Source organism: Rhea pennata, chromosome 4 (genome assembly GCF_028389875.1).
Source record: "Rhea pennata isolate bPtePen1 chromosome 4, bPtePen1.pri, whole genome shotgun sequence".
In the NCBI taxonomy this organism is placed as follows: Eukaryota; Metazoa; Chordata; class Aves; order Rheiformes; family Rheidae; genus Rhea; species Rhea pennata.
In genome coordinates, this window is record NC_084666.1 from 15730003 (window position 1) to 15754832 (window position 24830).

The 24830-nt window shown below is 41.5% G+C and overlaps 1 protein-coding gene across 2 annotated transcripts in view; it reads right to left on the minus strand.

Annotated features, from left to right (window-relative positions):
* Positions 1-10043, minus strand: part of BOD1L1 (biorientation of chromosomes in cell division 1 like 1) — a 40614-nt gene extending 30571 nt beyond the window's left edge. For both annotated transcript variants that reach the window (XM_062575344.1, XM_062575342.1), the window contains exons 1-8: positions 9837-10043; positions 9283-9407; positions 7830-8020; positions 5912-6523; positions 5217-5366; positions 3837-4006; positions 686-809; positions 436-580 (exon numbers count right to left, since the gene is read on the minus strand). In XM_062575344.1, the coding sequence (XP_062431328.1) occupies positions 436-580; positions 686-809; positions 3837-4006; positions 5217-5366; positions 5912-6523; positions 7830-8020; positions 9283-9407; positions 9837-10043 (1724 nt within the window). The remainder of the gene's footprint in view (positions 1-435; positions 581-685; positions 810-3836; positions 4007-5216; positions 5367-5911; positions 6524-7829; positions 8021-9282; positions 9408-9836) is intronic.
* Between the last annotated feature and the right edge of the window lie 14787 nt (positions 10044-24830).

Here is a 24830-nt window from a genome sequence, read left to right on the forward strand (position 1 = left end):
AATTTAAAGACCAAGCCAACTTGAAGACTGACTGAAAAAAATCCAGCATTAGTTTGGCAAAAGCTTGATCTTTAGAGAACAAGTCAAAGGATTTAGGATACAATCTACTAGAAACCCAACCAGATCAGAAAAATAATAGTTAATGAAAACATATTACACTAGTTTTTCACATTAGATACACAAACATCTAACAATTGCCCATTCTCTGTCTTTATTACCACACTGCATGAAAAGCCACACAGAGGCTGCTACTGCAGTACGTTAAGCAAACACTACATATGCCTCAATTTCATGCTTATTAGCAGCAAAAGTGTTCAAATATTTCAAGAGGAAATTGTTCAACAGATAAGGCTGCTTACAAAGCTGAACAGAACTTTCAAATGGAAAAAATGAATACGCAAAAACTTTATGCCTTATGACGAAACATACGAATACCTTGAATCTCTTTTTCTTTTCCTGCTCAAGGCCACTTTCTTTTCTAAAAATTTCTGTTCTTTAAGTACATCTTTAATGCTGGTACCAGTAGCTTTTGATTCAAGACTTCTTGCTGAAGATTCTTCTAAGTTCAAACCACTTTTTCCTAAAATAATATAATACATAAATGATGAACAGAGAAGCACGTGTTTATATCATTGTTTTAATTCCAAATGCAAATTGTAAGCAGTTAAATATTATATATCCCTACCTTTAGCATTTTGACTTCCAGCTTTCAGTGACTTTGTTTTTTCTGCAGCTTTCTGTTTACGTTTTTCTTCAAGCCTCTCCCTGTTAATTTGTCGTCTTAGGAGTCTCTCTTCTTTTTCTTTGGCCTGAAGATAAAAAAGAACAAGGAAAAGATAACTTGTTTTTTACCCTTAGGCCAAACAAAGAGTATTCTTTGACTATACAGACACACTTTCAAATCCTGCAGAAATCAGATGTTTTACCTTGAGGCAAAAAGAAAGAAAAAAAATAACTAGTCCTTAAAGAGCACTGTATGAAAGTTAACTGAATCCTCTAACACTTTTGTGAGGTGAAATTATGCTAAGCTCCATAAAGTTTCATCGCTGCTTGACACTGCAGAGAGATGGAGGCTATGAGACTTTCTCTAAGTATGTATCTAAGATATGGTGTCCACAATCAGACTGCACAGTAATTTACAGGTCTCATGGTGCACATTTTCCTCTAGACAGATTTATCTTTATAATTATTTTTACAATTGCTTTCTTTCATCTTTGAATTATATCATACTAAATTGTGCAAGTATAACACAGACCCTCTTGTTCCCACTGTTACTGGGGTGAATAAATGTGGGCAAACTATATTATCCTAATGGTATGTATTTAACCAAAGGAGAAAGACTTCGAAAAGCACTGCCGGTCCTTCTTCCATGCAGCACAGTGAACATGCTTAAACATCTTTACTCAGTCTAACTGCCAATAGGTATGAAACAAATGACTGCGTTCATGGACAGGAAGAACTGTATTTGTAAAGCAACAGTGTTAGAAAGTAGCCTGCAGTTAATTCAAGCCTACTCTATACAAACCGCACCAAAACCAGGTAAATAGATAGATAAGGGCTACTTTGTCCACCTATACTGTCACTGCATATTAAATCTACTGGAGACCATATTTTTCATATGTGCAGTAATTCTCAATCTCCACACCAAGTGATATAATTGAGAAAGAATTAGAATCATAGAATCAGTAAGGTTGGAAGAGACCTCTGGAGATCATCTAGTCCAACCTCCCTGCTCAACCAGGGTCACCTAGAGCATGTTAGACAGGGTGACATCCAGGCGGGCCTTGAAGATCTCCAGAGAAGGAGACTCTGCAGCCCCTCTGGGCAACCTGGTCCAGTGCTCTGTCACTCTCACAGGGAAGAAATTCCCCCTCACGGTCAGGCGGAACTTCCTGAGCTTCAATTTCTGCCCATTATCTCTTGTCCTGTCACATGGTACAGCTGAAAAGAGTTTGTCCCCATCCCCTTGACACCCTCCCTTCAGGTACTTGTACACATTGATAAGATCCCCCCTCAGTCTTCTCTTCCCCAGGCTGAACAGGCCCAGCTCTCACAGCCGTTCCTCGTAGGGCAGGTGCTCCAGCCCTCCGATCATCTTCGTAGCCCTACGCTGGACTCTCTCCAGTAGCTCCACGTCTCTCTTGGACTGGGGAGCCCAGAACTGGACACAGTCCTCGAGATGAGGCCTCACCAGGGCTGAGCAGAGGGACAGGAACACGTCCCTCCACCTGCTGGCAACCCTCTTCCCAATGCACACCAGGAGACCATTGGCCTTCTGGGCCACAAGGGCACATTGCTGGCTCATGGTCAACTTGTCATCCACCAGCACTCCCAGGTCCTTCTCCACAGAGCTGCTCTCCACAAGGTCAGCCCCCAGCTTGTACTGGTGCCTAGGGTTATTTTTCCTGAGGGGCAGGACTCTGCACTTGCCCTTGTTGAACCTCAGGGGGTTCCTCTCTGCCTAACTCTCCAGCCTGTCCAGGTCTCTCTGAATGGCAGCACAGCCCTTGGGTGTGTCAGCCCCTCCTCCCAGCTTGGTATCATCAGCAAACTTGCTGAGGAGGCACTCCGTCCCCTCATCCAGGTCACTGATGAAAAAGTTCAACAGGATGGGACCCAGTACTGAGCCCCGGGGGATGCCACTAGCCACAGGCCTCCAACTAGACTCCATGCCACTGATGACAACCCTCTGAGCTCTGCCTTTCAGCCAGTTCTCAGTCCACCTTACTGTCCACTTGTCTAACCCACACTTCCTGAGCTTCTCTACGAGGATGCCATGGGAGACAGGGTCAAAAGCCTTGCTGAGGTCAAGGGACACAATGTCCACTGCTCTCCCCTCATCTACCCAGCCAGTCATTCCATCATAGAAGGCTATCAGATTGGTCAAGCAGGATTTCCCCTTGGTGAATCCATGCCGGCTACTCCTGATCACCTTCTTTCCCTCCATATGTCTGGTGCTGACATCCAGAATGAGCTGTTCCATCCCCTTTCCAGGGATGGAGGTGAGGCTGAGTGGCCTATAGTTGCCTGGGTCCTCCTTCTTGCCCTTCTTGAAGACTGGAGTGACACTGGCTTTCTTCCAGTCCTCAGGCACCTCTCCAGTTCTCCAGGACCTTTCAAAGATGATGGAGAGCAGCCTGGCAACAACATCCGCCAGCTCCCTCAGTACCCATGGGCGCATCCCATCCGGGCCAATAGATTTGTGGATGTCTAGCCTGCCCAGATGATCTCTAATCCTTTCCTCCTCAACCAAAGGAAAGACTTCCCTTCTCCGGACTTTCTCCCTCACGTCCAGGCTGCAGGATTCCTGGGGGCTGTCCTTAGCAGTGAAGACTGAAGCAAAGAAGGCATTCAGTAATTCTGCCTTCTCTGTATCCTATGTCACCAGAGCCCCTGCCCCATTCTGTAGCAGGCCCACATTTTCCCTAGTTCTCCTCTTGCTGCTGATGTATTTGAAGAAGAATTAATCTACTACTGTGATAAGCTGAGTAAAATAATAATATAAACTTCGTAAATCCTCTCTGAACACCAGAGGAGCGTTCATTTTAGAGAGGGAAAAAGATCAGGGGGAGAGTGCATCATGGCTTTGACAGCTAGAAGCCTTCAAACTGCATCCAGTAGAGCACTTCTCTGGAGTGCAGTGCTTCAAATTATACAATACTGGTCAAAGTTGCAAGGAGGAGTACCTGTAACACAGGAAACAAAACAAACAAGAACCTCCCCTGCAAAGAAACAGGATATTATCCCACTTAAACCACCTCAAAATAAGAAATGGAATTTCCGTACTTAAAAATTTCAGATATTAGAATTTGAACAGTAACAATATCCAGACTTACAATGGATTGACGGCGTTGCTCTACAGTTCGCTCATCATCAGAGTCACTGAAATATTTGGAGTACAAAAACGGCTTGCGAACATAAGCATGACGAACAGGCTTGGCTTTCCCATCATTCAGCTCACTAGTCTGAGACTTTGTCTTACTATGACTGTTTTTCTCCTCTTCATCTGAAAAAAAGTTAAAGTGTAGAGATACACTGATAAATTATGAGAGAATTTTCAACACAATGTTACGCCAAATGCTAACTTACGACGAGGTAGCCTATTCTCTTATAATGTATATAAAAAAAAGCAATATGATTTACAGCTATTTAGCCACTTATTCAGAATTTCCGAATGGTTCTGAATTAAGCTAATACCGTGTAAGAAATCAGAATATAATTTCTGCCATGCATTAAATTAAGCTTCATTCACATCAGAACTTAAAAATTAAACAGGTTTACTGAAATGTACAAACAAATTTTTTTTTCATACTCAAATACTATTCAAGTAAATTAATCTATTTCAATTTTATCAGGATTATTATAAATAGAGCAAAAATATTTCTGCTCCATATTGTACAATAAATTTGCATCCTTGAAAGTCACTTAAGGCTTGTTTTCACTTCACAAATAATCATACCTGTATGCAAACTGTTATGTTTACAGGTAATATCAAAATCAGACAATATGTGAGTAATTCAGTGCTTCTAAGTAATATTCCTAGAGTAGAAAAGATAAGCTCATAGCATACTAGAGACAATTCACACAGGCTTTAAAGCACTATCTTATGAAGTGGAAGGCCTTCTTAACTCTGAAAGCCACATATTTCCAAAAGCTATAGAGTTCAAACTCTGCTCCAGACAAAGATAACATACAGAGGTAATCTGCTTGGCAAACAGATCTGGTGCTTCCAAGCTCTTACACCCAGATCCGATTCACATTCCTTCCTCTACAGCCAGGTAGAATTTGGAAATCTCTGCAGTCTAAAAGCTCAAATAATGGCCTGATCTGCAAAGCGAGCTATACACGCTACCATAAGGCCACGGGCAAAGCAGTCTAATGTTAGACCAAATTCACAGGGAAGGGAGGGTAAAAACCTCCAAACAAAGCCAAAACTCATAATCACTAAGTGTTTCTGTTGCCTGTGAAATAGTGCAGGATAAATAAGATTTACAGTTTTAGACTATGCTATTAAAAAAAAAATAAAAGCACAATTACTCAGCCTTGCTAATTGCACAAGCACCATCAATTCCACATTCAAAATTTTTTGCATAAATAAGCACAATAAAATATACTGCAAAATGTGACGTTTACAATATGATTTACTCGAATGGCAAAAGTGTTACATACTCTTCTTGGTTATTTTACCATCAGATTTAACAAGCTGGTTATTTTACCATCTGATGTGATCTCCCCTTCTTCAGTACTGTCAGAAATTACAGCTTCCTCTTCACTCTCCTCCTCAAAGGAAGAAAGGTCACTGGTATGGACAGAGCTGACAGTGATGTCACTGAGTACATCCATATCTGAATCTACCAAAGTGTGTTCTTGCAAAAGAAGAAATAGAAAGAAGTTGTAATGCAATACGCTGTATTTGAGAAACTTTTCTTACCAAAGCATTTATTTATCATATTCAAGACTTAAGACTACAGTATGTTTCACTGGCAAAATAATTCTTAAATATACTATACTTTAAATATATCTGCAGCATTGGAAAGAAATGTTGTTAGACTGACTCCTTTTACTCAAAAAGGAGATCACATTGAGGTACAACTACAAACTTTATAAGAAACCAGGCTTCTTGGTCATCTGCCTCACTCTGGTGAGCTCTCTCAGCCAACGCACACTTGAAGAATCAAGGATGATCAGATTCCCAATGCAAGTTCCTCAGTTAAGTGCAATAAACTACAACCTGTTTTGTGGCCAGCTAGACAAATCTGTTAGGATCAGCATAGCACCTTGTTCCAAATATAATTCCAATTCATCTCCTGAACACATTTTTGGAAAAGCAACTTATTCCTATATTTATTAGGAATAAATATACTAGGAATAAATAATCTCATGTTAAGGAAAAGATTCACCCACATCATACCTTCTTTAGTGCTTTCAGTTGTTTTATGTTTATTGCTATTTTTCTCTAGAACTAACTGTTTCAGTGGTTCTGACTCTCTCACTTGCTTTTCTTCTTTTGGCCTTGTAGTATCATCGCTTTTCTTTGAATGGTCAGACTTCTTCTCAAGTTTTTCTTTCTTTTCTTTTCTTCTTTCCCCTTTCTCACTGCTGTCTGGTTTCTTGTCACATTTATCTATTAATTTACTCTTTTGATCTTCACTTTCCAGTTGAATTTCCTTACTTGTGGAAGTTAAATTATTAGTTTCCTTTACTACATTTTTTATTTCTTCACTTTGACAGGGAAGCTCATTTAAATCTTCACACTTTTCAAATGTTTCAGTTCCTTCTCCAGAAAGATCATAGATTGCTTTCTCTCTGTCTGGCAAGTCCTCTGCATTTCGCTCTCTCTCAGTGCTACTATCAACACTCTGCTGAGAGAAGAGTCTTTTTGCAACTTTGTCATTGCTCTTAGAATTCGAGTTCTCCGTTGAAGCCCTGGCAGCACTTGCTTCTTGGTTAAGAGATGTTATTGTTTCCAAAATGGACATCGCATCACTAGCTACATTGCCACTAGGAGCAGTAGTAGAGACACCTTGAAGAATAAGAAAAAATAGTTTTAGTTCATCTAAGTTTCTGTAACTTTTCAGAAAGGAAATATTTACTTCTATAGAGCTTACATTTGAAAGGAAGTGGCCTTTCAGATAGGATACGCATCCAGCAAAACAAAAAGAAACAAGAAAGATTGCTTACTCCATTTAAAATAAAATTAACCAGAAGGTTTGACTAATTTTGAATCTAATCATATAGAGTGTTTGGATTAAAAAAGGAAAAAACAGGAAGTTGCAATTCTAAAATCATTAGGCTCTTGTTACCCGAGATTCATTTTGCGCTGTGTAATATGGCTGTTCCTGAAATCGCTAAAGAAAGTAGGAGTCTATGAAGGATGTTCTGCACACAACCCTTGCTCAACTTCACTATCATCCCAAATGAGAGGCTGACTTTGGAGAAGCATGAAATAGAATAATGCAGTTACAAAAACGAACAAACAAACAAAAACCATAGACTTCATTGCTCCAGTATCTTTATAAATTATCTGAAAAGTAGATTCGGTATATCATGTTTTCAAACTTCGTAAAGACAACAGAACTATCAAAAATCCTGTATTACTTTCCAACTCTCTTAAAAGGAACTTTGAAGGTGGATGAGAAAGAGTTAGCTATGCGAGCACTAGGAACTGCAGCTGGCTGGTTAACCCACTTACTTTAAAGGAAGTGGGCCTCACAGGAAAAGGGCTAGGATTTAAATAAAAGGGTCTGGTTACAACTAGACAGATTGCTCTGGAGTCTCTAACGAAGGAAAGAGCAGACAATTACCCATGGCATATACCAGGCAACATAAATGAAAATCATAAAGCAAGTGCTGTGTTTATAAATAAGCTAGAGATTGGCTGATTTAGAGTAGAACTTAAGCTCTTAAGAGAAGCTAAGCCATTCAAATTTTACTGCACACCGTAACCACAATAAGACAGTTAATGTCTTGTAGATGGCCTCTTTTGAGCTAATAACCCATAAATAAAGTGATATCATTGTTTTCTTATAGCTATTTCTCATCTGACACTATAATACTTACAAGGCCAAATCCTGAGATCAACTTTCCTACAGTAGATTGATTCCTTGTAACCTCAGATAGAAGGGACAGATTTTGGTACATGGTAACATCTTTCATGCCTTCTACATCCACACATACAGCAAGAGATAAATATTATGGTATGCTGCCTGGAGCTCAGCTTGTTAATACTGATGCTAACCTTTTGTGCTAGCAGCAAACCTAATCAATGCTTCCTCTCTTGAGTAAAACAAAGTTCTGGTAACCGACTGCCTAGAGCAATGGCAGAATACCTTGTACTGTAATAGAAGCATCTGTTTTCTCCTCACTTGAAGCTGTACTGGGGCCTGCCTCCTCTTTGTGATTCAACGTAGCTAAAAATTCATGGACAGCTTTTTCCACCTGAGGTCTGAATGTGTGGTTGATCTTTGGGTCCACAACCTGAGAAATAATTCTGTCAATTCCAGATTCCAACATTCCAGACCTGGAACAAAGTTACATTAATACTTAATAAGGAAATGTCTTTTCAAGAGCATCTTAATGAAATATGCTCATTTAGGTGTGAAGCAAACACTTTTAAGAACTCCCAGTGAAGCATTAACATTTTTTGAGCATCACTTCAAGTGTATATTTAGCTATTGCTATTTCAATAGCTCTCACAATGTCTTATGAACATAGAAGAAAAACATTTCTTTCTCCCTAAAAAACTTATGGTGAAGAAACAAAGTGATCCAAACACATAGAATAACAGCCTGTTCACTGTTCTTAAGCCACTACTGGCTATGCCTACAAAAGTCAACTAATTGTAAAAGTGATGTTCATGGAAGAAATATGATCTTACTAATCTGTTTTGTTCCACAGGAATTAATTATAGGAAGCACAAGGGACAGGTGCATACTAAACCAGTCATCACCACCATAAGTTATTTTTTCCTAATACTATTTGACAGCTTAGAGTTTTGCTGCTTTATACAACTGTCTTTATCTTCCAATGAAATCAAATAAATCACAGACAGCTTTCCATCTATGGCTTATCTTCATCCAAGATTACATTATCTCTTGTCCCCGTTGCTTACTAATAGAAAGCCCCACATACTCTTTACCAATTATCAATGATATCACTTCACTATCAGTGAACAAACTGCTCTCAGATTTCCTTTTGATCCAATTCAGTGACCAAAAATTTGCTAAAGAAATTTTCTAATGTTTCTTATGATTTTACATATTCACGACAAAAACTAGAGGAACACTGGTGAAATAATGTAACATCAGATAAGTGTTTGACGTCACTTTGGCATTGCTGAACAAAAACTCTCCAGCAAAAACTCTTCTCTAGCTGGATAGGTTTACATTCAGTGTTCTGTGAACTTAAGTTCATACTCTACAAATCTGAAACTGTCAAACACTATTAACTTCACTTAGCTCTAAATTAGAAGATAATAGGAACTGTATTAATTTCTCACTTTAAAAAAAGGGAGAGTAAAGTCAAATTTTCTAGTGAGGATGTTGCATCCTGAATCAGAAATAAGCTTTCCATTCCCAGAACTTGGATAAGACAAAATAATATTTGCAGTCTAACTTGGACTAATGCTAGTGACAAGCTGCTACCTAAAATAACACCACCTTTTAAACATTAAAAAATGCTTCTTTAGAAACGCGTCTGAAGAAAGCAAGTAGTTTACAGCTCAGCCTCAGTCATCATCACAGTACATGAGTGTGTTCAGAGAAACTCACATATTCCACTTACTTGAGAACCTGCTGCCTAATGTTATTTCTCAGCTGGTTCTTGTTGAGATGAGGGCTCCAGGTATGAGTTGCCAAATGATTGGAAACAAAGTTGTCAACACGTTGCCTCAAATTCTGATAGGCAGGCTGGAAGAAGTAGAGAAGTTAGACACCAGCTTTGATAAACAGCAACCCTCCCAGAGACTCGGCTGGAAAAGCTAAGAGCCTCTCGAGCTCTGCCTCCTGAGCACACTACCGGCTCCTTCCTTCCTGCGGCGAGAAAAACACGCCGAACACCTCTACGGCACCAGGAACACCCGACAAGAGCAGCCGCGTTAGTACCGCCGCGCTCCCCTCCGAAAACGCCGGCTCCGGCTTTGCTCCGGGAAGCCGAAAGGAGCCTTCACCTCCGCAGGGGCCAGCCCGAGTCCTCGGCGGGGCCGTGCCGCTGCCCGCGTCCTCCCGCCGCCGCCGCCGCCCTCCCCGGCCGGGCCGCGCTGGGCCGGGCCGCCGGCGAGGCTCCCCGAGCCGCCGCCGGGACCCCCGCCGGGCCGCGGCGCCGCCGGCCGCCCCCACCTTGGTGTCCACGTCGGCCAGGCAGTCGCGGCGGAACTGGTCGAAGAGCCCCTGGCTCTTGAGGTGGTTGACGATCATGGAGACCAGCTCGGGCTCGGCCGTGCCGCCCCCTCCGGCGGCCCCGGCCCCCGGCAGCGGCGGCTGCTGCTGCGGGGGCGGCGGCGGGGGCGGCGGCGGCGGGGGCTGCGGCTGGGAGTTGCTGGCCATGGCGCGGGCGGGAGCGGGGCGGCGCGGCCCGCAGCGAGCGCGGCTGCCGCCTCTCCCGGCCGGGCCCCGGGCGGGGGCTTGTTACCGAGCAGCGGCCGCGGCAGCTCTGACCCCGGAAGCGAAAGGGAACGGAGGGAGGAAGCGAGAGGCAGCGGGAAGGGAAGCAGCGACGCGGCCGAGAGCGGCGCCATCGGCGCGCGCTGCCGAGCCGAGGGAGGCGCTGCCGCGGGCCCTTTAAGGGGCGGGGCGGGGCCGAGCCGCTCTCGCCCCGCTCCGGCGGCGCCGCAGATCCGGCGGCAGCACCGCGGGAGGGGGGCGAGGCGGCCCGCGGCCCCCGCCCGCCTCGCCGGTGGCTCCCGCGCGGCGCGGCCGCAGCTGGGCGGCGCGGCCGCGGCCGCCCCCGCCGAGCGCGCTCGCCCGCCGGCGGCGGAGCGCGGCGCGGCGCCGCCGCTGCGCGCTTCCCGGCGGTGCCCCCCGCAGCCCCGCCCCCGGCCCGCCGCCCCGCCCCTTCCTGCGCTGGCCGCCATGATGGTGGGGCCGGCGCGCGCGCTTCCTCCCCGGGGCGGGGCCGCCCCTGCCGAGCCCAACGGCCGCCGCCGGGCCCAACGGCCGCCGCGCGGGCTACGGCGTCCGCGCCGGTCACTGTGGGGCGGCGCCTTGAGGCCGCTGCTCCTCGGCTGCCGCTGCTTCCCGCCGCACCGTGGGCCGGGGAGACCCGGTCCGCGGCGGCTGATCGCCCTGATGGGCTGCGTGGAGACGGCACTTCCACAGATCCCCCCACACCCCAGGCCTCTCTGCTTTTTGTTTTCGCCCCCCTCCCCCTCGCTACCCCGGAGGACGCTCCTGCCCGTGCCGTGGCACCTGAGCTGAAAGCTCCTGACACCCGTCCGCCTCCTCGCTTTGCTGAGGCCCCGAGCGGCCGGCGGGGGTCGGTGAGGCGCACTGGCTGGTGGTGCCTAAAGTACTCGGGGTTAAGCTTGTCGCCTTTCGATTTCACGGCATCCTCGCTTGCTCCTCTAGTATGATTGTTTTCAAGCTGTTTGTTGCCTGCGGCTTGTTACGTTTTTCCTCATTTATTTCTCTTATGTGTTACGGTCACCACATTTTAATACTGTGCATTGAAGTCTCTTTAGTGCGTCTAATTGCTTTTGACACTCTCCTAGATCTCTTATGTTTCCACGGTCTTTGATTTGAACACAGCCTGGTCTAGTGGTTCCCCAGTTGTCTTGTTCTGACTGAAACAGTGCCACAGAATCAGCAAATGATAAATCGGGAAATGGAGAAATCAATTTTGTCTGGGACAAATTAATTTGTACTAATTTCCCATGTTTGCGAAAATAATCTGTAGGGACAATAACTGAAGGGCAGTGCTGGGTGTGATTTGGTCTGCTAGTCTTTCCCTGCCTAGCCAACAGAGCTCCTTTCCTAACCAGGTTGGATAAGCATGAAAGGAAGTGTAAAAAGGCACTTAAAAATATAAAGACTGGCTTACAGTGAAAGAAAAAGGATTTGACGGTAATAATGTTTTGAATTACACAGATTTGGTGGTGCAATGAGTGGCATCCCTGTTCAGCTACAAATGTTGGAACATCTGCAGCTGTAGTAATCATTAAAAATCTTTTTGATCATCAGAGTGAGAGTCTCAGGATTGTTATTGAAGACTTAAAAGTAAGTTAGAAGTCTAAAGCTTGCCACTAGTTTTTCTATTGTAAAATAAGTATTCTTAGTCTATTCAGAACTGAATGGAAGGAGCCAGATCATAGAATCATAAAATCATAGAATCATAGATCTGACAAATATTTAAAAATATTATGTGATTTTTATCTTTGGAGGCCAGAACAATTAAAAAAAAATCAACCTGTAGGTAGTTTAATATTTTCTACTTGGATGTCTAGAAGGATTAGAGCACCAAGTGTTGGGATGGGTGGGGAATCTGCAGCATGGAGCCTGGTGAAGCCTGCTACCAGTGTATGCAAATATGTAGTCTGCTGAATCTGCTAGAAAGATCTGTTCATCCTGAGGGATGAAAATAAGGAAAAATTTCTTCACTGCTGACTGAAGATCATATAACAGTAAACAAGAAAGGGCAGAAGAGAAGGGTGTCATTTTAGTAAATATATCTCCTAATTTTAGAAATTGTGTGACCATGATAGTGGATGAAATTTCCAGAGTTTGCAGGGAAGTCAGCGAAATTTCTCAAACAGAGTATTAGGGAAAAACATTGCTACTCCTTGTTTTTTTAGAGGAAAAAGAAGAAAAGAAAAACCCACCAAGCATAATGCAAAAAATGGAAAAGCATGCTTCTTTAACACCACAGGTGAGATACCTGCCTCACAGGGTGATGTACCATTTGCATCACAGACAACCTGGAACACGTCACCTTTGTCTCAGACTACATCGGTGAATATGCTGTCAAGGACACCAGAAAGCAGGAATCCAATAGTGCAACTTGGGAATTTAGGGGCTATCAGGGATCAGTTATGACCAGTGGTCTGAAACTGTTGCAACAAGCAGTCCGTGTTCTAATTGATTCCACAGCTGAATGTGGAGGACTGTTCTGTGCTACGCATAATATACTCAGGCTGCCTGTAACTTGCTGTGTGTTCCAGACTTGTCAGATCTCTTATTTCTCAAACTCAGTAATCCAGCCCTGGAGAACTTTAATCCTAAATACGATCTGAAAATGGCTTATTTGTTGTTTGGGTCCAACTGTACATTGTCCTGTGGGAAGATGCTTTAGGGACAACTGGAAGTCTCCTGAAAATAAGCAAAACACTAGTTTAAATTAAACTGAAATCTGGCCTCAGTTTATTCATTTTAAGGATGCTTTGCATGCTTATATTAGTTGAGATTTGGTTACAAGAAGTGTTGCATGCTAATAGATACAATATTTGTTGATTCCACTATAGCTTAGCTGTGCAACAGTGAACTCACTAAGGAACGTGATTTGCTTATGTACATAAGTATAATTTTTTAAATTGTTCCAGACCATTCATACTATTCAGTTCTTGTAGTTACTTATTTTGTACTCAGTATTTATCCTTGTAGCTTATTGTAGTTATTGCTGTCATTTAATGTAGTCATTTAGTAATGCCTGATATCCAGTACTAGTCAAATGTCATTATTTGTGAGATAACATTGAGAATGACTTGTCAGATAATAAAGAGATACAGTTTGAGCTGAAATACTGAAAGATACAAAAGATTTGTTCTTCAGTATTTTGTAATTCTTTCTGAGTTCAGTAATCTCATTTACCTTTATAGTCCCAGTTAATTTTCCAAGCCTATATTTCTGTTCCTATTTCTGTTTCTAGGACTGCCCAGAAAAAAGGATTGTTCCAAGCACACACTTAGTGTATTCACTTGTGCTTGGACCAATTCTTTTTCTGGACAGTCCTAAGAGTACCTCTTCTTAACTTTTGTGTCTTCTATATTCACCTCATTCCTCACATCTTCACTTATGTAAACAGTTGAATTGCAAATAGTGTCTGTTTGGCTAATGTCTTGCAGTACTGATTTTTCTGTACTTTGAATTGTACTTCTATTTTTTTCTAAAGTAAGTAGGCATTTTTATAGTGTTAATGTCTGTGATCCCTAATCACAGTCTGATAATTTTCAATCATATATACTCTAGTTTCTAACTATTTTACTTTATTTGTGAACTTCTATTGAAATCTAGTTTTTGTTGTAAGCATTATTACTTTTTCTAGTTCATATTTTCATATCCTGCAGTTGCCACTATAGGAATATACAAGCCAGTAATGACTACTGTTGCTTTCCAAGGCTTTCAGGGAAACAGCCTATTTACGTAATAAAGTAGATCACTTACCAAATATTTCTCAGTTCCAGATGCTCTTCTTAAAATCTTGGCAATATTTAAAGTACTGAATAAATACTAAGATTCAAGACAAACAAAAGGAGGTGTACAAGACACGGGAACTAAAAGTTTATGTGTTTGCAAGAAGAGACTAGACAATTACATGAAAGAGTTGTTGAAAGCTATGACATGCCTTCTGGCCTGGATATACTTTCCGTGTATCTGTACTGTGTGCTGGCAGAGGCTGGGAGAGTATTTGCATATTGTCTCTTTTACGTCCTCCCTGCATGCTTGTGTTTTGTCTCTTTTCAGACACAGGACTCTAAGGCTAGACTGACCCATTGCAGCCATAGTCGTTAGGACAGCAAGGCATGCAGCTTGTGGTTTCAGACTAAGATTTTTTTGCCTTAGGTTTATGGTGGAGTAGTTGTGGACATCAATGGAATAATTCAATAGTAATAAAATCATATGTTGCATTTGAATTTGGAAAGATTGATACTAGTGTAAGTCAAAATAAAGCACCGGCTCTTTCTTTTTAGACAATGTTACAGGAATCTTACTCTGTGAATGCCTTCCACTAGCATCAGTTTCATAGTGGTCAACATCCCTAGCTGATTGCATGGGTTTTCATAAAATTAAATGCTCTTGAAGAGAGTTACATCATAACAGAACTGACAGAAGTGGTAACAAAACTTGGCAGGCTAGCTGATGTTTTCTGTTCTTTCAGGAAAACACTTTCTTTTTTATCTATCTCAAAACCTTATGTTTACTCAGTATATCCTGGTAAGGTATCTAAATTTATGAAATGTCTGAAATTGAGCTGACTGGTGCTTGTATACACTGTTAACCTAAGATGAGTATGTTCTTTGTCTATGTACTTAGCTGAGGGCAGCTTAGAGACTTAATTCTAGTGGTGATTATCTGAGACTAAGGAATTCAGATCAGAAGAAATGACTTTAAATTGCATGTGTAAAAGCTCTATACAGGGTTCTAAAATGTAAAGGTAAAAAATCTCTACTTTGCATAGGAGTAGACTCCCAGTCTGGATAAGTTTTTTCAAAGATGTACCCTTCCTCTGTGATAAGCTCTGTGTTGCAAGGTTTTGTGCTCTATAAAGATAAAGGATTGTTGATTGTGTTGAACCGTGAGGCTGGACGCCTTACCAGTTGGACATTCCTCTTAAGTATCTGTATTGGTTACAAAAAGGGGCACACAGAAAAGACAGCTATTTAGAAGAAATTTTCTAGGGAAAAGTAAAGACTTTTAATCAGGAATGATTGAAATGTCTGAGCAGACTCTTGCATAGTGAAAACTGCAAAGCTGCCTAACACCAGCTAAAGAAAGATCTGCCTGGGATAAATTGCTCAGTTCCTCCTCTACATATATGGTAACATGTCTGTGCTTTGCACCATCCACATTGCCACTGTTGTTTCATTCTGTGAAGATTATCCTCTTTTTCTGTGTAGCCTATGTATTGTTTATTGTGGTACAATAAACCTAGAACCTACAGTGATGAACTGATTTGTTGAATGAATGTACGTCTGTGGATGCATATTTCACATTTGCTTCTCCCCTGTGCATAAATCGTATATTTTTTGATTGTTTGTAGTTAAAGAAAGTGTCTTAGATTTTCTGATGCTTGCTGATGACAATTTTTCCAAAAGGGCAAAATTATTATGCCTGGGAGCAACACCAGTAATCACAGTCTAGTCCACCCTCTTTTGAAACAGCAGAGAAATGCTGAGGTTTTATGCTTTGTTGATAACAGCAAATGTGGTTTCAGCTAAGCTGTGGCTTAGAATGCTCTATTTATAAGACTAAAATGTAGCCAAGACACAGACTACATTGTTAGCTGTGACATGATCTGCTGGGTGTCCATATCGTTATATGGTAATAGTCTTGATACGTGAAATTCTCTGAGACTGCCAAGACCTAAGGGTGTGATTTTGTCATCTTTTCTGGATTAAAAAAGAAAGTATGGATAAACTTTTAGTTGTTTAATAAAGCATTCTTGATGCACTCCTAGCTTCAAGATCATTTCTTTCCAGATTCTTACTGGTGTTTTTATTTGTTCAAGTATATGTGTTTGTGTGTATATATATATATCTGTGTGTATATGTATCTGTGTGTACATATATATGTGTGTACATATATAGAGATATACATATACACACACACACACATATATATATTTTCTTTTTCATTTGGCCCTGGCAGGTAGGCCTTACGTAAACGGTGAAGCTTGATGGCTTAGGTGTATTATCCAGCAGAGCGGCAAATGCAGTTTGAGTCAGTGGGAGATTGCCTGTCCTAAGTGTTTTCTGAAGGCAAACCTTTGGCAAGCTAAATACTTGGCAGAAGTGAAAAAAGTCACTGGACAACAGGTTTTAAAGTGATGAAAGAAAAGCTTTTATTTAAACTAGCATGTCATGACCTTGGTGCTGACATCTCTAGTACTTTCCAGTCACTTCTAAAGAAATTCCTAGAACAAAACTAAAATTACTGGGAAATCCTGGTTCTCACACAGGAACTAAACGGAGAGATTGTTTTCAGTGACAGTTGAGTTCAATGAATACAGCACATTGTAACTCAAAGTGGCAAGTCAAAACGATTTACTTAAGTGCTTTTTAAAAATATTATAGTTTTCATGTTCAGTAAGTAATCCTTTTTGGTTGTGTTTGCTGGGAAGATTAAATGGTGAAAGTTTGAAAAAAAAAAACTTGGCAAGTGTTCTAAGTCACAATTCAACAAACTAAATTTCATAGTAGTTTTCCAACTCGTGCAATTGAATGAACTCATCTATCTGGCTTTAATATGTAAAAGTGATTTAAAAGATACTTCTGATTGTAACTTTATCTGAAAAGTTAAGATTTTTTTTTCCAGTTTCAGAATGTCAATGTGACAGCTAGTATGCTTTTAAAATACATTATTTTGGAGATATAACTAGGCCTCTTTTCCCTTTATTCTCATAGTATGTCTCTCTTAGGGCCGAAGAATGAGATCCTGGATCCCCAGGTTCTGTGAGAAGGTGAGCAGAGCCTGTTTAGTGGATGACATTTAGAAACAAAATAAGATTTCAGTAACAAGTAACTACAATCCACAGAGTTACTTGATTATTTTTTTTCTCTAATCAAAAAGAGATCTTTAATGGCAGATGCAGTCTTGACCTGACTGTGAAAGGAATGCATATTTGTGTGGCCATCACCATGTCTCATGAAATGGTTATTTGTGCTGCACTCTTCTGTGGTAGTAAGGAAAGGGAGAGAAGCACTAAAGCTTTCTTACTTCTTCCCTCCACATTGATTGCTATCAATGACTAATTGATGCAATATGGCTAGGATTGTTACTGGCATCTGAGGGATTGTACATCCAATTCCCTCAAACTTGATTGATGATTTCAGTGTATCTCTTCTCTTCTCTTCTCTTCTCTTCTCTTCTCTTCTCTTCTCTTCTCTTCTCTTCTCTTCTCTTCTCTTCTCTTCTCTTCTCTTTTTCTTTCTTTCTTTCTTTCTTTCTTTCTTTCTTTCTTTCTTTCTTTCTTATTTATTTATTTGTGAAATGTAGTTGCCTGTCTGCTGGAGAAATACCACCTTATTTCTCCATTCAGATGAAAAATGTTAGAATGAGTGACTGTGCGCCGTGTAATAGGCTTTTTATTTTGTTGTTTGTTTTTGACTGGGAAATACATGTTTTTTGCTATTTGTGTGTAAGGAGACAAAGTTAATGGAGACTTGTTCTCCAGAGAGAGCACAAGAGATGATACGGTCTTTCACTTTTGCCTAGATGTAATTTTAATGGTATGGTAAAATGGTACTGCTTAAACATATGAAAGCATAGTGAGTAGATACACAAAAGCAAGATGCCTTTTATATCAGCATTCTTTGCTGACTGCAGCAAGGTGAAGTCAAGGTGGAAGCTTTGCTTAAATGGGATGCATGAAGCCTAAAGTAGAGCTGATGGACTGAATTTTGCTTTAATTATACCTCGGGTGGTTCCATTGAAGTCAGCAGGGAGACGGATCAAAGCAGGACTTTGCTGCTAAATAATAGGGTGCTCAAAATTGCTCATGCCATCATTCTGCAAGCTTGGTTGGAATCCTCAAGAAAAAATTAGAGTTACCGTATCTAGTACAAAAATAGCATTTTCCATGGAAAATGTTGAAAAAATTGTTTAGAAAAAGAATTTAAAATGGAAATACTAAAATATTAAACATTTACTGAAAGATTAAATATTTCAAATGGGAACTCTGGGTTTTTGAATTGTTATTTTTGGCTGAGGGTACACACATGTTCAGATGAAAAGGGACTGTGAATCATCTTCCAGCAGTATACTTTTAGAAGAAGTTAAGAGGTGGAGGGAGGGAATGAGACAGGTCATTTTGGTGCTGTTGACCTACTTTCCATGCCTCCTTCACCGTATTAGCTAGGCAATTAAAAGAGCTCTCTCCTAAGTCACTGGTGTGATGGAGCGTGCACAGAAAGTGTTGGCATGAAGCGAGGCGTGGGCAGAACACGCCGCTCTGGGGAGCCAGGCTGGGACCGGGGACTGAGGGTCCGGGGCATTAGCTAGTGTTTCCCCATTCCCATGGAGGAAGTGATCATTTAGAGTGCTGTCCCTCCCCCCGCCGCTCCTGGCAGCGTGCTTGGCCTTCCTCACCTTGGCCTTCACCAGGCAGAGAGAGAGGAGTGTTGCACGTGGGAGGCTGGCGCCCCTGTGAATCCAGGCGTTATTCCTGGACGGGGAGGCCGCCGGGTTTACTAGCTCTCCAGGGAAGCAGCCTTAGGCGTTACACTTCACGGCTACCTGCAGCTCTCAGGACTCATTCTGAAGAAGAAGGTGGGACACAGGAAAAAAAGCATATTCCATGAAACAGCACGGAGCGTGCTTTAAGCGTATGCTTGCTTAAAGTGGGACTATGTGCTGAAGCATAGCCAAACACTGACTATCACATGGCTTCTGGATGCCGACTGGCTTGTTTACAACCAGTTCGAGGCACAGAAGACTGGTTTATCTGCAACCTGCTCTGCAAACATTGCCTCAGGTACCTCTAACCTGTTATTTTCCTATTTTACTCTGGTCTTCGTTGCTGTGTGTTAACTACCACCACTGACTAACTTTGTTAACGTCAAATGTACAGTTTGTTTTGTAAGAGTAATTCTTAGAGCAGTGTTGCACTACAACTCATTTATTTTGTAATAAAAAATGTCTTAAAACTATCTCTGCTTGCTGTAGGCCCTTATATCCAGCTATATGGTATATTTAACATGAAGACAATTTTAATTTCATCTTCATTGTACACAATACTGACTTAAAAGGCAGTATTCAGGTATGTATCCGTAAGGCACTGAAAATTTTGGGTAATGCCACACTCTCCTGTATATTGCTATGTGACAGCAGATCAACAAAAGGAAACCTGATCATCCAGGGTACCTGCTTGATGGGGATTTGTTGGAACATCTTTAGAAGTTCCAACTTCAAGAAAGGCAGGTTTAGAAAAACAGCTAAAGGCTTAGAAAACTAACATACAAACTATGTACCAATAATTCTCAGCTTTCCTCTGCAGCCTAAGGACTCCTAGTTCCTCCAGCCTCTGTCCTAAGAAGGTAAGAACCCGCTCTCCGTCTCTGTCTCATTAGCCATCACGTAACACCAGTGTTTCCAGCTTTTCAAGGAGTGCTTCTGTGTACTGCAGTGTATTTTGGCCTGATGTAAATGTACGTGTCAGAGTCAGAGGCCAGGAGATGGGGCAGCTACCTTGAGAACCCAGGACAGCTTTCTCTCAGACTTCAGACTGCTGCCCTCAAGTGATACGTGCCATGGTCCATTTTCCAGGATTTATCATTGATAATAAAATATTCCAGTCCTGCCAAAGCTGCTGGCATCAAAGAAATAGATCTAAAATGGTTATGATTTTCTCCGCCTGAATGTCAAGTATTGATGGAAATCTATTCCTTTGACTTCTCCCTGAATTTTAATGGCTTTCCCAGGACTGCTTGTGTCTTGTGAGAAAGTATAGACTGAAGTTTTCCAGCATTTTGATTGTATCTACTTCTGTCTGCTAATGTGAAAAGCACTAGTTCCTAGGTCTTTCTTCACTGAGATAGAATAAATAATTGGCTAAAGCCATACTGGACAAGAATGAACTAATGATAGCAGAAATAATCTTTTCCAAAGAGTAGTGTTTTTTATTGTAAACATTATGGTTAAAATTAATCTGGATCTAGAGAGAAGATATTTTTTCCCTTTAGTGTTTTCTCCTCCTATGTAGCTGCGGCAATAAAGAACTTTGTGTTCCACCACTTCTGCTCAGATTATTAGCGTAAAATAGCAAGAACATAGCGTATTTTTATTAAATGTTGTTGTTGATCTCCACTGATTTATGACTCAACTTCATTATTACACTCTGTAGGTTAAGAAGGAAGCCTTTCATTCCCAAAGCACTAACTCCTCTATAGTACTCCGGCTAAAATTGTCTCCTCAGTAAAATCAAAACTCATTTAAATTCTCTGTCCTGATTCATCAAAGCTAGCCCAGCCACAGAACTGGGCCTAGTTTCTGAGGGAAATCACCTCTCCCTGGGTAACCGTGTCTTCATAAAACAGTCGAGTTCAGCTGAGATCAGGAAGCACACCCTCGGGATGACAAAGCTGTCAAAGCCAGATGAAAGGAGACTCTCTCACTGACTCCCTTAGAATGATAAAAAAGCAGATTGACTGTGGATTGCAAACCTGTTTGAACAAGTTAAAAACTTACTTTGACATAGCTTTGCTTTGACCAGTTGATGTAAAATACTTAAATACAGCCATCTAAGTTATCTTCTCAAGTGACTATGAATAAAGGAACATTATTGATGCCATTTTCTGTATTTAATTGCAGTAATAGAAGTACGAGTAGAAGTGAGAGAGGTGAGAGGAAAAGTTGGTCTCTTGTGTCTTGGTTTCTAAAGTAGAGGGGAGGAGAACCCTGAAGCCATGCAGCTGTTGTGAGCAATCAAGGGAAAACAGTGTCTAGGAACTGGTGATACCACAAAGTCTCTTCATCCAAGCAAATCTATTAGATTGTCCCACTATCTGTCTACTCATTTGAACAGCACTAATCTCTGTACCCTGGTTTGTGTGCCTGTCATGGCATAAACTCTGGAAGTTTATTCAGCCTTGAATGCCGAGTGACTGCTAAAATCAATTTTATTTAAAAACTAGCACTAATCTCCTTGGCAACATCTGGAATTTTTTGGGGGTTACTTAGTAAAAATATTGTTATATACTTGCTTGTTTCAGCCAAAATTCGAAGTAGTCTTGAGATACAGTTTCATGATTTATTGCTTGATGAAAAGAGTCTGAAGAGACATGATGATCACAAATAAGATGTACACACACTCTCTATAAACTAAAATCCTATACAGCATAACAGAACTTTCTTTACAAGCCTGCAATAAAATAACTCGAGGAGAGAGATACATGAACTTTCAGAACTCAATAAAGCTGGTAATATTGAAAGTTTGAGAAATCAACCATTCCTGAGGAACATATAGAGCTAGATTATACCTTGAGTCATTGTGCTGTAGTTCCATTAATTTTAGTAGTAGAGTACAGCATGTAAATCAGAATGAGATTTTACCTTAACATATAGCAGAGGAAGGAAGGACAGATTTGCCATATGCCAAATTTCTCTATTCAAATAATTTATTAGACAGATAATCCAAACCTCTGGAGTAGGTGAAAATATTTCTAGATCCTCCTGGGATCTAGAAAAATCTAGATCTATACATGCTGGGATGTGTATTATAGATTACTCCTCTGATATTAACACAGTCTGAGTAAATGGGAGACTCTCCCACAGCTGTTTCCTGTATACAGCTATTTTGAAATTCTCTTCCTGTCTCAAAACAGTGAAGAGAGAGTCTTCTGACTTAGTATTTCAAAGACCCTTCCTTCCTGCTTTCCTGCCTTGTTTTCTGCCTCTTTGTATCTCTCTTTTCCCTTTTTCTTTTTTCTCTCCTTTTTTTTCCCAATTCTAAGTTTAACTGCAATTAGAACTTTGTTCTCACAATTATATTTTATTGAAATATTGCTCTGTGTAATTGGTCATTTGAGATGGTTATTTGCACTAGCATATAAGCAAGCTAGGAAAATGTATATAATACATGAAATGACCAGGAATTTTGGATAATTTTAAAATACTAATTTTATGCTTTTTTGGATCCTTTTGCTTATGGTGAAACAAAAGAATCTTAAATTATGAATGCTAAAAATAGTCAACGTATTCATCCAGGCTTATTTTCCATTCTCCAAAACCAGCTCCCCACAGACACATTTGTATAAACAGAAGCATACTAATTAAAATTGCCAGGGAGAGATGATCTATTTAGAGTCTCAAAGCACAATTTTACTTTTAGGCTTCATAATGTGATAGTGCAAAGGAGCAAAGTTTCTCTTCAAGGTCTAAATCTAATGAAGTGAAAGTTTTGGTTAAATATGTGGCATTTGGCTGCATGCTGCTGTTATCTCCACTAACATGCACCTGATTTCTTTCTTCTGTTCGTTGTTAAATCTCCAGTGGTCTTTCATGTTTTTTAAAGGACTGCAAAACTCATTAAAACTTTGCAATTGTTTATTTCCTTATGCTCTCTCATTTAACCCTCCCTTCCCAGTTCCTTCAGTTTGACGTAAAGTAACAAACATGAAACAGTTTAGCTATACTACTATCTCTAATGAAGATATTTACGTGTCTATTTATTATAAACCTGTGTATTTCCACTGCCAAAGTGTATGCTTAGATCTGATGTGTCTTTTTTCACTATAATATCTTAATTTTCCAGAAGAGAATCATATAATTCTGTTTCTTCTGTTCCACAATAACGGTCATCACATTTTCCAGGATGACAGTTCCCTTATGCTTTTTTTCCTTATACCTTCTCCAAGACACGCTGAATCAAAGTCTGCCCTTAGTGACACTTGTAAAGCTCAAAAGCTAAGTATATTTGAACCTAATTTCTTAGGTCTTTGGAGGAAGAAATTCTCCAGTATTTATATAAAGGGGCATATTCACTCCTTTAGCCTGAATATTCAAGCCAGAAAACTTAGGTTTATTACGGAGGAAAGTGTTCCCATGTTCCCTGTAATGTAGCATGTTCGTGCAGTACGTGTAGACAGGTACTAACCCAGCACTCAGGAGGGTGCCGCTGGGGAAGGAGCGTCTCAAGAACAGAAACTCTGCAGAAGTCCTACCTGTCCTACTGCAGTGGAGACCTGTACCTCCTGGGATGTGTATTACGGGTTACTCCTGTGATGTGAACACAGTCTGAGTAAATGATCTATCCAGGATGTACAGATCAACCTTTCCAGGCCCAAAATCCACCTACAGGATGAAGTGCTCTGTTTGCACAGTGATGTGTAGCTTACGCTTTTTGGATAGATCCTCTGAAGTGGGCAGAATTTTTAGGCCCTCGTCAAAAACATGTGTAACGGCCAGTTTGGGATGTGTGTGGCACTGGCTGCGAAATGGGAACTCTGAGACGAGCATCAACCGCTTCGGTGGGTGGTAACTCAGTTGGCTGCGGGGACAGGAGGAAGCAAGAGGGAAGAATGAATGACTAGCACATACCTATCCAAAACAAATAACTGGCTTAAAGGTTATGAACACAAACAATTGGCATTGGGAAACATGCAGGTTCAGAACATATGCTTGTGCCTGGAGCACAGGAAAGTACTTTCTCTTGGAATATTACTGCAGTAGCATTTTTTAAAATATGAATAAATTCTTTCCTGACAGTTTGGAAACTCCTGGTTTTACTCAATGTGCATATGAAACACATGGCACCACAATGCCCAATTCACTGTGCTTTTTGATTTGAGATCTATATTTTATGTTTTGAGATATATATTTGTACTTTTAGTATAACTGAAGTGAACTTGATCCATTTTACCTTACAATATAGAGTCTGAAAGGATTTTTCTGAAAGGATTTATTAATAGTCTCTACCTCTCTGCACTCCTATTTGAAGTGCAGGGCAAGCCTGGAGGTAATCCTTCAGATTATTAGACTGTGGCCACAAATTTTTGATCCCATGGTTTCACGATACTGTGACTTTGGCAGTGAAGCAGGTTTGAGGAATTTAAGGAGTTTCTGCCAATTTAGGTTGCTTTTTTCTATCTCTGCATCACTACTTTATCTCCAAGCATATATGCAATAGTGGGGCTTTGCTGTATGCCAGATCACTGGACATGAGGGAGAAAGTCCGGAGAAGGGAAGACTTTCCTTTGGTTGAGGAGGAAAGGATTAGAGACCTCCTGGGCAGGCTAGACATCCACAGATCCATGGGCCCAGATGGGATGCACCCATGGGTACTGAGGGAGCTGGCGGATGTTGTTGCCAGGCGACTCTCCATCATCTTTGAAAGGTCCTGGAGAACTGGAGAGGTGCCTGAGGACTGGAAGAAAGCCAGTGTCACTCCAGTCTTCAAGTGCAAGAAGGAGGACCCAGGCAACCACAGGCCAGTCAGCCTCACCTCCATCCCTGGAAAGGTGATGGAACAGCTCATTCTGGATGTCATCTCCAGACATACGGAGGGAAAGAAGGTGATCAGGAGCAGCCAGCATGGATTCACCAAGGGGAAATCCTCTTTAACCAATCTGATAGCCTTCTCTAATGGAATGACTGGCTGGGTAGATGAGGGGAGAGCAGTGGACGTTGTGTCCTTTGACTTCAGCAAGGCTTTTGACCCTGTCTCCCATGGCATCCTCGTAGAGAAGCTCAGGAAGTGTGGGTTAGACAAGTGGACAGTGAGGTGGACTGAGAACTGGCTGAAAGGCAGAGCTCAGAGGGTCGTCATCAGTGGCGTGGAGTCTAGTTGGAGGCCTGTGGCTAGTGGCATCCCCCAGGGCTCAGTACTGGGTCCCATCCTGTTGAACTTTTTCATCAGTGACCTGGATGAGGGGATGGAGTGCCTCCTCAGCAAGTTTGCTGACGATA